Source organism: Myodes glareolus, chromosome 22 (assembly GCF_982192425.1).
Source record: "Myodes glareolus chromosome 22, mMyoGla1.1, whole genome shotgun sequence".
Lineage (NCBI taxonomy): Eukaryota > Metazoa > Chordata > Mammalia > Rodentia > Cricetidae > Myodes > Myodes glareolus.
Genome location: NC_142047.1, coordinates 774,700 through 789,748, shown reverse-complemented (window position 1 = coordinate 789,748; position 15,049 = coordinate 774,700). Strand labels below are relative to the sequence as shown.

General features: G+C 41.0%; 1 protein-coding gene and 1 pseudogene across 9 annotated transcripts in view; both read left to right on the top strand.

Annotated features, from left to right (window-relative positions):
• The window catches only part of Large1 (LARGE xylosyl- and glucuronyltransferase 1), a 439,219-nt gene extending 425,604 nt beyond the window's left edge, over window positions 1-13,615 (top strand). For all 9 annotated transcript variants that reach the window (XM_048438254.3, XM_087900594.1, XM_048438256.3 and 6 more), the window contains 3 exons: window positions 3,889-4,035; window positions 10,498-10,693; window positions 12,155-13,615. In XM_048438254.3, the coding sequence (XP_048294211.3) occupies window positions 3,889-4,035; window positions 10,498-10,693; window positions 12,155-12,352 (541 nt within the window). In that variant the 3' untranslated portion in view covers window positions 12,353-13,615. The remainder of the gene's footprint in view (window positions 1-3,888; window positions 4,036-10,497; window positions 10,694-12,154) is intronic.
• Window positions 5,978-6,486, top strand: LOC148118378 (ATP synthase F(0) complex subunit C1, mitochondrial pseudogene; annotated as a pseudogene).
• Window positions 13,616-15,049: the final 1,434 nt, after the last annotated feature.

Sequence of the window (15,049 nt, the reverse complement as noted above, 5' to 3'; positions counted from 1 at the left end):
GCATAGTAAATGGATTTCCCATACACCATGCTTTCAATGTATGATGAGTATATCAGGATGTGACCCCATTTTAAGTGAAGGGGATTCTATCCTCATATATGAGTTTCTTTTCTGTTGCTATGATAAATTACCATGATCACTGGCAACTTAAGGAAGAGAAGGTTTATTTGGGCTTATGGTTCCAAAAGGATAGACATCCATCCTGGCAAAGAGACATGACAGCAAGTAGCAGGTATGATTGCAGAACAAGAGACTATGAGCTTATATCTTCTGCCACAAGCACAAAGCAGAGAAAGCATACTGAAAATAGGTGAGACTTTTAATCTCCAAACCTATCCTCAATTTACATACATCTTCCAGCAAGGCTACCCACATAAATCTTCCCAAACAACACCGCTAGCTTGAGATCACGTCTAGAAATTGTAAGGCATATTTTGCATTCAAATCACCACACCTCTTTAGAGAACATTTACTTGGGCTTGGCATCTAGGTACCTCCATGTTCCTTGACATGAGGATCATTCCATTTCTTCCTCGTGAGTCTTAGGAAGGCTAGAAGTGATAGGACAATCTTCCTGTGACCATGCAGTGGATACCTGGTATAGAAGACTGAGTCAAAATGACTCAATCTGGGAACAGAAATATCCTTGTGGCAGTTCATGTTTCAGTGAGATCAAAGAAATTTGTAGAAATCCCTGCAGAATCAGATACTCTCTGTGGCGGGAAAGGAACTAACCAGAGCCTATTTATAAGGTATGCTGCACATTGGGTCTGTCTGTTGCAATATAGGCTTTGCAATATATCCATTTAGTGTTTGATTGTAAGTAACAGATAGCAGTTCTGTTATAAGAATATAATTATAGTAAAAATAAATCACATGGTAAGTATCTTCTAATGGAATCAAAGTAGAATTGGAAAGCCAGTGCAGTGAGACCAAAGTTAAGATGAGCAGCTCTAGGCATCTCTGCAACAGAAGTTCAAAAACCTGCAGAGGCCCAACAAAGTCATCTGTGTGGTCTCCCAGGCTCTGTTTCTATATAAATTGCCAAGGGTGAGAAATGTGTTTTTTCCCTTAGGCCGAGTATATACCCCTAGACAGAGCAGGCAGCTCTGAGAGCAGCTTTTATAAATAGCCCTTTAGAAAGGAGAATTAGTTTTGAGCATGGCATTAAAACAAATGGCTTTCAGGGTAGCTGCAAGTGGGAACCAAAAGCTCAGTCAGAAAAGAGGCTTCCTGGGCAAGCTTGAGGACCTGAGTTTGATCTGAGAATTAAACAAGAAAAAGCAGAATGTAGTAATGTATGCCTATAAACCCAGCACTGGGGATACGGAAGCAGGTGATCCCTGGAATTTGCTGACCTAACCTGATTGGCAAGCCCTGGTTCCCAATGAGAGACAGTGTCTCCAAACACAAGATGGAATGAGGAATGATAGATATTCCAAGAGTGACCTCTGGCTTCCACACAATGCACCCAGAAATATGTAAGCACACATACATATTAGTAACTGTGATTGCAATAGCTGGGGCTTATATAGAGAACCTCATGTTTATATATGCATATAAATGAATGTCCTGTTCCCTTCATAATTTTGCCCTCCCTACCTCCTACTCTATTTTCATGCAATTTATAGCTTAAGTTTCCACAGATGCAGTCTTGCTTCAAATTTAGAGATCTTTGTCCTCAGACTTTTAGCATATAGAGCCATTTATGCCATCATGTAAGTACTATCTGGGCAGTGTGTGGTGGCTGTATTTCTATGTAGCTGGCACATGATGGATGGATGTACAGTGATCACTGACTAAGTAGCAATATCTTGTGTCTTAGGGTTTCTTTTGCTATGAAGAGACACTATGACCACAGCAACTTTTATAAAGTTTAATTGAGTGACTTATAGTTTCAGAAGTTAGTCCATTATCATGGTGGGATATGGATGCATGCAGGCAGACATGGTGCTGAAGGAGGAGCTGAGAGTTAATCTATCTTCATCTGCAGGTAACAGAAAGTGAACTGAGACAGTGGGCGTAGATCTTGGGCGTAGCGGACCTCAAAGCCTGCTCCAGCAGTGACACACTTTCTCCAACATGGCCACACCTACTCTAACCAAGCTACACTTCCTAATAGTGCCACTCGCAGTGAGCTTATTGGGGTCAATTACATTCAAGCTACTCTATCCTCCAACATTTTTATGCCCTAGAGTCCCAGGGACCCAAGAATATTCTTTAGACTTAGATTCTTATTTTACATCTAAAATAGGTCCATACCTTTTCTGGGAGAAAGGTAAAGGGCTCAACTGTGTATATAATGTAGGTTTATTATAAAAGCCTGATTCTAGGTATCTGGCCACAGAGGAAGGAACTGTAGATATGTGACAAACAAGGGGGAGAAGAATGCAGGCCAGGACAGATTGACTGACACCCATGACTCTCAGACTTGCTGAGTATAGTTTACAGACATCTGTCTTCTGTCATCCTTTATAAACTTCTGTAGTAGTGATGTGGGGCTGTGTATCACTGTAGTTATAAGGACTCAATATAGTGATATTCAAGGGATTCCAAGATGAGCTTCCAGGATACTTCTTGGACACCACTTATCTATTCACCAAAGTCGCATAAGACTAAAAGAATGGTCTCAGAAATCTGTCCTTATCTGTCCTGGTTCATAGTCTTCATCACCATTAATCACCATTAATTGTTATAAAGTCCTGACTATGTGCTTCTCAGCCTGTGGCCCTGTTCTGCTCTGCCTTGGACCAGGTTAACACAGTGACTAAAACAGAATGTGACTTCTCTTTGAATATCATCTCTAGTCCGGGCTTTAAGTTCAGACTCCAACTTTTGTTAAGTGAAGTGGCTTCACATGGCTATGAAGGCTGCTTCTCCCAGGATTTTTCAAGATGCCTTCCAGTGTCTGCCATTCCCTTAAGCCTTTCAAGCTGTTTTCTTTTTTCTATTGTAGAAATAGACACAGAAGGTCCATGAGTGCATTAAGATCCTAAAGTCAGTGGTATGACTATATACAACATGAAGTACTAAGATCATAGCCAAAAGTAGATCAGTAGATCAGGCCACAGAATAATAACAAAACTGCAGATGATACTTTCTTCTTATCACTGCATACGTGCATCCTACCATGTGTACTACTTGGTGTGATATTGCCTCATCTACGGTAGGCAGGAATTATTGTCACTATTCTGGGCAGGAGAAATGTGAGGTAGTGAGAAGCTCAGTTATTTGACCAGGACAAGACTCAAAGTAGCATTGCCAGAATTCAAATGCAGTTTGTGTTTCTTAAAAGTATCATGCTATACTGCTATCTCTGAGCCTTTCTCCTTTTCCAAGAGATAGTGTTGGAACTGGTAGCCAACAGTCCAACTCAGGGGCAGGAGCCAGGTTCTGAGGAGCAGAAGACTGGGTGGGAGTCAATGAAGTTGGAGAACTCTTCCAAGTAATCCATCAGACTTCTGACTTACCTTGACTGGTGCTGGCCATATATGGAAAGGGTTTCTACCTACTTTGCAGGTTCAGGGTCAGGGTTACCCCAGAGTTGAGGGGTCATGGGTGGTCTTTCCTCTCATTGGTTTTGTATCCCTGGTCTTCTATGACTTGTAGTGTTGTAGCAGAGGTGGACATAGGTTCTTTGAGACTTTCCCCTTCTATTCTTGGCTGTGATAGTAGTGCACACTGCAATTCTGTGGGCAGTAGACCCGCCTCTACTGTTTAGCCTGCTCTGGGTTAGCAATGGTAACCTGTCAGTTCCTCTCTGTGCTCTGTATGAGGCATTTGAACAGTTGCTTAACCTCCCTGGACTGTCCATCAACTTATCTTCACAAGGAAGAGACTTGATCTGACATCCATGGCACCCTATATCTCTGTTTATATCTCTTTTAGGAAGTCTGTCATCCAGCTTGACCTTGCCAACACGAAGAAAGCAATGATTATTCCCGCATTCGAGACACTACGATACCGACTCTCTTTCCCCAAGTCAAAAGCAGAGCTTCTGTCAATGTTGGACATGGGGACCCTATTTACATTCAGGTGAGTGACCCTCACAGCAAACATCTGCAGTTCCCAAAGCACCTCTCTCCCAGGACACCCAGATGTCAAAGATGTTGGCAAAGAGGTCAGTGTGTTGCATTAGTCCACTATAAAACCAAAGAGAGATACTAATCCCGGTGTCCTTGGGACTCTGCTATTCTTTCTCACTGACATGTTATTTACTTTGCTTTATACATGGATGGTAGGGACTGCATCCAGATGGAAAGAGGCTTGCTGGGGCAAGAAGCCACACATTTATGTTCATACTTTAAAAGGCATGACAAATTCCATTTAGCACCTTGTCACTATCCCTTAGCTCAGAATTCTGCCTTTGGTGTACATGGTAATGTTCTCTAGAAAAACAAAATTGATAGAATGAATATACATATTTAAAATAAATTTATTAGATTGCCACATGCAATACAATCAGAATGGTCCAAGATTGTTTCTCTTTAGTACACATTGAAAGGCTGAAGAAGCTGGTACTAATACCACAGAAGGAACTAGCAGTGGTAAGAGGAATTGGATAGATGAATTTGTCAGCCAGAGTGAAAACCAAGTGAACAAAAAGCTTTCCTTCTTCCAGGTCTGGCTATTACCAGTAGGTAACACCCACATTTAGGGAAGGTCTTCCATATTAATTAAGGCAATCAAGACAATCCCTACACAGACTTTCCCACAGGGCAACCCAATATGTACAATCCCTCACTGAGACCCTCCCATTCTCCCTACTCTCTACCTTTCTCCCTACCCCTATGCTTCCAACCTTTGCCTGGTGACCTTGTCTGCTTCTAATTTACAGGAGTATCTGTATATGTTTTTCTTTGGGTTCACCTTATTACATAGCTTTTCTAGGATCATGAATTATAGTCCATTGTTTATGACTAGAATCCACTAATGAATGACTATATACCATATTTGTATTTTTGAGTCTGGGTTAACTCACTCAGGATAGTGTTTTCTGTTTCCATAATTTGCATGCAAAATTCAAGATGTCATTGTTTTTTACTGCTGAGTAGTACTCTAGTGTGTAGATGTGCCACACTTTCTTTATCCATTCTTCCATTGAGGGACATCTAGGTTGTTTCCAGGTTCTGGCTATTACAAATAATGCTGTTATGAACATAGTTGGACAAATGCTTTTGAAGTATGATTGAGCATCTCTTGGGTATATTCCCAAGAGTGGTATTGCTGGGTCCTGAGGTAGGTAGACTCCCAATTTTCTGAGACACCGCCACACTGATTTCCAAAGTAGTTGCATGAGTTTGTATTCCCACCAGTAATGGATGAGTGTTCCCCTTACTCCACATCCACTCCAGCGTAGTTTATCATTGGTGTTTCTGATTTTAGCCATTCTGACAGATGTAAGATGGTATCTCAAAGTTGTTTTGATTTGCATTTCCCTGATAGCTAAGGAAGTTAAACATGTCCTTAAGTATCTTTTGGCTATTTGAACTTCTTCTGTTGAGAATTCTCTGTTCAGTTCAGTACCCATTTTTAATTGTGTCATTAAGAATTTTAACTTCTTGAGTTCTTTATGTATTTTGGAGATCAGACCTTTGTCTGATGTGCAGTTGGTGAAGATCTTCTCCCAATCACTAGGTTGCCTTTTTGTCTTAATGACAGTGTCCTTTGCTTTACAGAAGCTTCTCAGTTTCAGGAGGTCCCATTTGTTCATTGTTGGTCCTATTGCCTGTGCTACTGACGTTATACGTAGGCAGTGGTCTTCTGTGCCCATATATTGCAGGCTACTTCTCACTTTTTCTTCTAAACAGGTTAAGTGTGGTCATATTTATATTGAGGTTTTTAATCCATTTGGACTTGAGTTTTGTGCATGATGATAGATATGAATCTATTCTCATTCTTCTACAGGATGACATCCAGTTATGCCAGCACCATTTGTTAAAGATGCTTTCTTTCAGAGTCAGTAACCTGAGCAGCGAGAGTGCCGTGGGCCGAGCAGGGGCTGCAGGGAAGTGGGAGTGCAGATTGAAAAATGCAGACCACCAAGGCACTGCTTGTTACTTCAGTTCTGATCTGCTTCTGCACCAGGGGTCTAATCAGGCCTGTGTCTGCTTCCCTCTTGAATAGACCAGAGGCCCCATCTAAACAGGTTAAACAGCCTTCCTGCAACAGCTCCCTACTCCAGGTGGCCAGACGGGAATTCTAGACCAGTGTTGTTTCCATGGCCATTGACACAGCTGCCAAGTTTATTGGTGCTGGGGCTGCCACAGTTGGTGTGGCTGGACCCGGGGCTGGCATTGGAACAGTGTTTGGTAGCTTGATTATTGTCTGTGCCCGGAACCCATCTCTCAAGCAACAGCTCTTCTCCTATGCCATTCTGGGCTTTGCCCTGTCTGAGGCCATGGGCTCTTCTGTTTGATGGTTGCCTTCCTCATCCTCTTGCCATATGAGGCTCCATGGGGTCACCCAGCCGTCCCTGCTGCTTGAATTCCATGCCAGTCCTGGTGCTGGAGTGTGCTAAGCTTTACCATTAAACAACAACGTTTCTCAAAAAAAAATGCTTTCTTTCTTCCGTTGTATAATTTTAGCTTCTTTGTCAAAAATCAGGTGTTCATAGGTTTGTGGATTAGTATCCAGGTCTTCAATTCAATTCCATTGGTCAGTGTCTCTGTTTTTATGCCAATACCAAGCTGTTTTCATTACTGTAGCTCTGTAATAGAGTTTGAGGTCAGGGATGGTAATGCCTCTAGAAGTTCCTTTATTGTATAGGATTGCTTTGGCTATCCTGGGTTTCTTGTTTTTCCATATAAAGTTGATTATTGTTCTCTCAAGATGTGTGAAGAATTTTGTTGGGATTTTGATGGTGATTGCATTGAATCTATAGATTTCCTTTTACTATGTTGATCCTCCCAATCCAAGAGCATGGGAGATCCTTCCATTTTTGGGTATCCTCTTCAATTTCTTTCTTCAATGCCTTAAAGTTCTTGTCAAATAGATCTTTCACTTCCTTGGTTAGTGTTACCGTGGGGGGAAAAATGGGCTGTGTTCTGCCACCCGGCTAACTTTACCCGAAATAATTGCAAAGAAACTGTATTCATTTAAACATTGCCTGGCCCATTATATCTAACCTCTTCTTGACTAACTCTCACATCTTGAGTTAACCCATATCTAGTAATCTGTATATCACCATGGGATCGTGGCTCTCCAGGAAGATTCTAACCTACGTCCATCTCAGGCCAGAGCTTCATGGCGTCTGCCTGCCTCTGCTTTCTTTCTCCCAGCATTCTGTTCAGTCTACTCCACCTATCTAAATTCTGCCTTATCAAAAAGCCAAGGCAATTTCTTTATTAACCAATGAAAGTAACACATAGACAGATGACCCTCCTACATCATTACCCCAAGATACTTTATGCTATTTGTGGCTATCGTGAAAGGTGATGTTTCTCTGTTTTCCCTCTCTGCTTCTTTATCCTTTCTGTATAGGAGGGCTACTGATTTTTATGAGCTGATCTTGTATTCTGCCACTTCATTGAAGGTATTTATCAGCTGTTGGAGTTCTTTGGTAGAGTTTTTGGGGTTGCTTATGTACACTATCATATCGTCTGCAAATAACGAAAGTTTAACTTCATCCATTAAAGTACCAGTTCCTTTGTCTTTCTCTTCCTTCCCCCCCTCTCTCTATCTCTTTCTCTCACATCTGACTTTAGTGAAAATTGCTGCATTGATGAAACTGAAGCTTAAGTTTCTGCCTTTTCTTAGCCTGTCCTTCCTACCCAGCAAAACATTGAATTTGCTGTATGGTTTAATGAAGGTTTAGAAGAAGTTCATCCTCTTTGATGAAACAAAGACTTAGGAAAGAGTTTCAGTCCTGCCACTTGTTAACAGAGACTGACTGCCCTATTGCTTTCTGGCCCCCTGAACCCAAATAATCACACAGAAACTATATTAATTACAACATTATTTGACCAATGGCTTAGGAGTATTCCTACCTAGCTTTTATATCTTAAATTAACCTATTTCTATTAATATGTATAGCACCATGAGACTATGGCTTACTTGTAAGTTTCTGGCATCTTTCTCCTTTGGTAGCTACATGGTGTCTCCTTGACTCCACCTACCCTCTATATATCTCTATTCATATTTCCTACCTGACTTTACTCTGCTAAATCTTTGGCCAAAACAGATTTATTCATCAACCAATAAAAGCAACACATATGCAGAAGGACATCCCACATCAGCCACTGCAAATGCAACCTATCTTGGGGCATTTATTCTCTCAGACATGCTAGCTTTACATAGATGTTTCTAGATTAGAGATATTAATTATCTGTATTCCTCTCTCCTACAACTAAGCTATTGGATCTCACCCTTACTTTCATTTCACAAAGCTTTTCCATCTATCCCTGGTGTCTTAGTTAGGGTTTCTATTGCTATGACAAAACATCATCACAAAAGGAAAGTTGAGGAGGAAAAGGTTTATTTGGCTTACACTTCAACATTGCTATTCATCACTGAAGGAAGTCAGGACAGGAACTCATACAAGGCAGCATCATGGAGGCAGAAGCTGCTGCAGAGGTCATAGAGGGGTACTTCTTAATGGCTTGCTTATCATGACTTGCTTAGCCTACTTTCTTATAGAACCCAGCCTCAGCAGCCCAGGTATGGCACCACCCTCAAAGGGTTGGGCCCTCCTCCATTGATCACTAATTGAGGAATTCCTTATATCTGGACCTGAGGGAGGCATTTCCTCAAGTGAGGTTCCTTCATGATAAGTCTAGCTTATGACACATTGACACACAAAACTAACCAATACACCAGGGTACCATGTTTTCTAACTTCTTTCTGATTTTGTTGCCACTACTGTGACTTTATTTTACTCCCTACATCTTCCTTCCCCACAACTTAACAGTGACAAAATCCTACCCACTCACCTCTCAGACACCTCTCAAGTTTTAGATTATCCATCCACTCTTTCACAGTGCACTCTCTCACATAATGAAACTGGGCACACAAATAAGAACAGAGCATCAATCTAGTGATATGAAAGGAGAGAGTTTTGGATCTTAGAGCTGAAAGGAAATTTTTTGAGATGAGTTGGGAACCTAAGAAGGAATGTGGTAAATTCGTGGGCATAGAGTGCAAACAGAATCCTAATTATCCTCAACCCCCTGCTCTTTCTCCTTTTGTATGAGTGTTGAGGACAGTGGCACAGATGATGGCCTTGAGGCTAGGCTACCTGGGCTTTGTTAATATTTGCAACCCAACATTGGATACATTTTTTGAATTTAAAACAATATGTATCTAGAGCATTTAAAATAATCCCAATACATAGTAAATTTGTAACTAATACAATTTTCTGTTTGTCATGTGGTCATTTCTCATCACCAGATAGCAAATTCCATAAACACAACACTGTAAAGCAGTAAAGACTCAGCCTCACTGTCTGTCAGCTTGCACTGAGTAGCCAACTCTCTGCCCACAGTATCACTGGATGGAAAGCAGATGTCTGAAGAAATACAGGTCTCCTCCAATGCGACATGCTCCTCTTTCTGTTCGTTAGATACTGGTAGGATTTCCTCCCTTCATACCACAGGATAAGGTCTCATCTTTACTAGCTTTTGGATGTATATCCTCATTAGCTCCTAGTTCCTTGCTCTTCACACCCTGACTTCATAAAGAGCTCACAACATGATTCTTCTCTTCCTTCCATATCTGAAGAATCATGAGTCATATCAGACCTACCTAGGCAATCTCAATTTTTGTTAGTACAGAAGCACCTGCTTAATAAGCTTTATATCTATAAAAATCCACTCTTGCCACAGAATATAATATAAACAGAGGGTATCCAACTCTCTGCCCCATCATTGAGGATCAAGCAGAATCACCAGATCACCAGTGGTCCCTGGTGGGAATTATCAGATATAGATTCCATGGTGCCAAGTGTGTGAAAGTTCACTGACATTTCTATGAAGTCTTCTCTGTAGTGACAGATAACTCTGAGAAACTGCATTAATTTCCTGGGGCTCCTGTAACAAAACACTACAAAATAGGTGACTTAACACAACAGTTGATTATTATTTAACAATTTTGTGAGTCAGAAGTTGTTTTCCAAAGCTCTAGGAAGGACACCTTCATTGTTCCTTTCTGCCTTTTTGCTGGTGATTGCCAGCAATCCTTGATACCCCCTTATGTTTTGATGGATCTGTTATTCTAAGCTCTGTTTGATCTGCACGTTAGTCTCACTGTATCTGTGCGTCCAAATGTCCCTCTCATAAAGGGACATAAGATTAAGTCCCACCCTAATTTTAACTTAACTGTGCCTGTAAAGGTCCTGTTTCCTGTTAAAGGTTTGAATTTGAATGAAGGTTTTGCAGGGACATGGTACATCCCACTAGGAAAAACATATCAAAATGCATTTCTTCTTCTTCCACACCACCAGGGTTGGGAAAAGCTCAGCTTCCATCCTTTCATTCCTTGGCCAATCTCTGTATTTCCCAGGTATCACGTCTGGACTAAAGGCCATGCACCCACAAACTTTGCCAAGTGGCGGACTGCCACCATGCCTTACCGGGTTGAGTGGGAGGCTGATTTTGAACCATATGTTGTTGTGAGACAAGACTGCCCTGAGTACGATCGAAGATTTGTGGGCTTTGGCTGGAACAAAGTGGCTCACATCATGGAACTGGATGCACAGGTAGGAACAGAGCAACTTACTGCTATTATTCAGGGAAGGAGACCGGTACAGATATTAGAACTGAAAGAGAACCTTGGAGAACAGAAGATTAAAAACAAACTTCAGAGGAACAGGATGTGGTCAGGGACTAAAAATGAGAACATGAATCTGATTTTCTAGGCTTTAAACCTCAAACTTTTGTTCTTGCACATGAGAATTGGGTTCCTGGCCAGGATTAGGCAAATGTGAGTCTCCTGCAATGTATCATCTTACCCCTCCATCCAGTAAGGAAGGCAAGCACTGGATGACTTGGCCTTCAAATTGTATAATTGTGTCACTGTAAATAGCACAAAACAGGCCACTAAAATGTGGTTAATTATTCAACCCTTCAATTAAAACAGCAGTGACTTTTAGATTGTGTTTAATCTTGAAAACCTTCATTCATTTATACAATACTTAACAAACATATACTTCAGAAGTCTGCAGAATTTAAATAAGTGAAGCCTAGGTACTGCACACTTTCTGCAAAAGACCAGATGGTGTGGGACCTGCAAATCTACCTTGCACCTGCTCAGATCAAGAATTATTTATCCTCCATAGATGGCCTCTAAATAAATGTGCATGGCTGGATTTCAGTACCACTTCAGACAGCTACAAGAAAGGCTGTGGTTTGTCATCCCTGTGTTGAGCACAGAGGCACAAAACTGCTCTGGTTAAGTTAGGGGGATACTTGGATCCCTTGAATCCCACTATTCATACTCTTCTTAGGCTTCTCCTTTTTGCCACAGTGTTAATATTTCTCAGCAAGAGTACTCCAAAATCTGGGAACACTAAGTTAGGTTAGTGATGGCTATCCATGAAACACTTGTTCCATTGAGTCTGAGCCATGCTAGGTGACTGAGAACTATTGGTGTTGGGAGAAGGTTGTGGAATAGTGTCCTCATTAAACAAAACAAAGCTTGATATCCATCCGTTGATACCCATGTCATAACCAACATAACTGTTTACAGATCATGAGCTTTGGCCTGCCTTTGCTGTTCCTAGATAGAACAGTGGTATTTCTGGGAGCAGAAATGTTGTGTGGAGAACATTTAAAGCAAAGTTTATTTTTCCCATCACCAAGGCCTTATTTGCCTTTGTTTTAAACTCTTTCACGGCGCTTTTGCAAACGAACCATATACTCTCCTCTATTTGCCTGTGGTATTCATAATGCACAATTTTACCCATTCCAGGGAATTAAGAAAGTAAAACACTCATAATCGTCTCTCAAGATAGATTTTCTCACTCTCACTGTGTAGATGAGCAAACCAAAGTTTAGATGACTCCGATATTTGTACAAGTTCATGGGCATGGTTCTGAAACAAGTTACTCTGTAGCTAGTGTGCCCCCTTTCTAGTGTTATTCTCCAGTCTCTTGATTCAAAGTCATATATAACCCAAGGCACTTGCAAGATCTCTCACTACCTTGTCTTCCTCCTTCCAGGAGTATGAGTTCATCGTGTTGCCCAATGCCTACATGATCCACATGCCCCATGCCCCCAGTTTCGACATCACTAAGTTCCGTTCCAACAAGCAATACCGCATATGTCTCAAAACCCTGAAGGAAGAGTTTCAACAAGACATGTCTCGACGCTACGGCTTTGCTGCCCTGAAATATCTCACGGCGGAAAACAACAGCTAGCACTATGAAGACCACCACTGGTGAGAGACATACCACAGAGGAAGAGCCACTTGCTGCCTGGGGCCCAGCCATTGAAGACAAACTGTATCACTGTTTTCTTTGGTTTGTTTTCCTTTGTCTCTTTGGCCCCTCAAAGCTGCTCTTTTCCATGATCTTGGACAACAACCCAGTCCACCACCATGAGGTGCTTCCAGAATGGGACATGGAAGGGTGGAAGCAAATAAAGAGTAAACAACTTACCACAAAATCACAGACTAAGTCAGGATTTCTGAATGCTCTAATTGCTTTTTAATAATTACGGTTCAAATCCTAGCTGTGGAGAAAGAAGTGGCTATTCTACGGATTAATAACTCCAAGAAATAAAAGCAAGCTACTTCTTCCTAGGAAGGGAATTTTATTTCCCCTGCCACCTAGCCAGGTACCCAAGTGGAGAGCAAGCCAAGGATCCCAACTACCATCTGGAGACCTGCACAGGGACATTATATATGCAGGGACCTAGAAGTAGGATGAATTAATTCTTTATTCTCAAATTCTCTCTTGTTTTGAGTTGTTTGAATTTGGGGGGTACTATTCATTTTGATCTAGGATTCCAAGCTAAAGCAATTATCTAATCATTAAAGCTCTAAAAGACAAATCAACTCCCTCAATCAGCAGTGGCCCGGCAAAGATGAGCTTCCTCAGAGAATGTTCACACATGGACAGCTTCCTTCAGAATGAACACTGAGATCCCCTGATGCTGAGTTCCCACTCTCAAGACCCAGAGTTTTGACAGAAACTACAGAAAAATGAAGCCAAAACTGTATGCAAGTCACATTCTTCTATGGACAGTAACTAAGTCACAAGGAAAGGGCTTCAAGGAACTACTTCAGTACTCACAGAAGGTATGATTCCTCTCTCAGGCCTTTAGAAGAACTTAATAGTTCACAGTAACCCAGTCCGAAGACTTGTGTGACCACATGGAAGCCACTGGAAGAAAGGGGTCTGGCACTTACAGAAAAGGGTCATGCACTTCCCTTTTGGAAGCACAGGAGTTAGTGACCTTAGTTTCCCTCAGGACTTGTCCTGGGGTTGGTAAGCGCCTCTTCACTTCACAGATGGAGGAAACACTGAACTTTTTACTCATTTCCTTTACTCTTCACTATTAATGTTGTGTTTCCATTGATGAGAACAAGAGTTAATGGCCTACCCATTGCTGGGCTGTTTGTATTGAGTTGCTATGTGACTAGTGAGAGCTGCATTCAATAAACAAAAGTATGGACTGTTTCTTCCTCATCTCCCTCCACTCTTGAAAGAAGCCCCTTGATCTAGAGGGAAAAGTCAGTTCCATGCACAGTACCTCACACTCTGTTATCTCATCTCATCTTTCTCGTTGTTTGAAATGTTACATTTTTTTCTCTATGTTCAAAGTTAGATCTTACTTTCTCCTCTAACCCTCAACTCATTTCAAAATTTCTATTTTACATCTGTCTCACCACTGTAGTGGTGATGTTTTATTCTAAGTATGCAAATCGTGGAGATCAGAAGCAAATTAAATAGCCTACTCTTAGGTCTCTCTTGTCCCCTGGAGCCCCAACAGTCCAATCAGTGAGACCACTACATTCAGTATGTTTAACAGTGTTTCCCCTGTATTTGTACAAAATGAAGAAAATTGTAATTAGGATTGTCACATAGACACAGATAAGTTTGTTTCTTTGTTAGTTACTTATCTTGTTACTGTGATAAAATATTTGACAATAGGGTTTATTTTGGTTCAGAGTTTGAGAATGCAGCCCAGCATGATAGGGAAGACATGGCAGCAGGAACTTGAATCCACTGATCACATTGTGCCTATAGTCAGAAAGCAAAGAGAGATGAGCATCAGCACTCAACTTGCTTTCTCCTTTTTCTTCAGTCAGGGACCCCATCCAATGGGATGATGCTACCCACACTTAGGATGGGATTTCTCACTTCTGTTAACCTAAATAATCTCACTCAGACATGTTTAGAGGTTTGTTTCTTGGGTGATTCCCCTAGTTGATTCTAGATCCTAGCAAGTTGACAATATTATCTATCACATTATATATATATATATATATATATATATATATATATATATATATATATAAAGGAAGCATCTGTGTGTATAGCATATATGCAAAATTTATCTTTACCAAAGTAATGAATGAACACTATAAAAGGGAAACATGACAAAAAGGTGTTCAAAGCCATGCTAAGTTCAGTTTCTTCACTAATAGTGCTACTGCCAGCTACCACAGGCTCATAGAATTGACTGTATGTCTCTTTCCAGTTGGTCACTCTCTCCAGTGACCTCCACAAAACATTGGTTATTAAATATTTACCTTTAGCACTCACAGCCTTTTCCCTTCTTCCCCACCATATGCATGTATACACATACCCAAAGGTACACATAAATTCTGATGCTTTCTTTTAAACATTTATTCTGGCACATGAATCAGACTCAGACACCTGGTTTTCATTTGCCTGTTTGTAGGAAAAACTAATGCCCTTATAATTTACTAGCCAAGCAAGGTCACTCCCAAGAATGAAAGGAGATGATAACTACTTTGATATAATACCCATAAACTGGTAGATGATAAAATTGCATGTACATAGAATCTATTAGAGCCAGAATCTGACACTCTATACCATTATGAGAAATATCCTCTTTCCTCAAATATGACTGTCTGACCCTGTCAT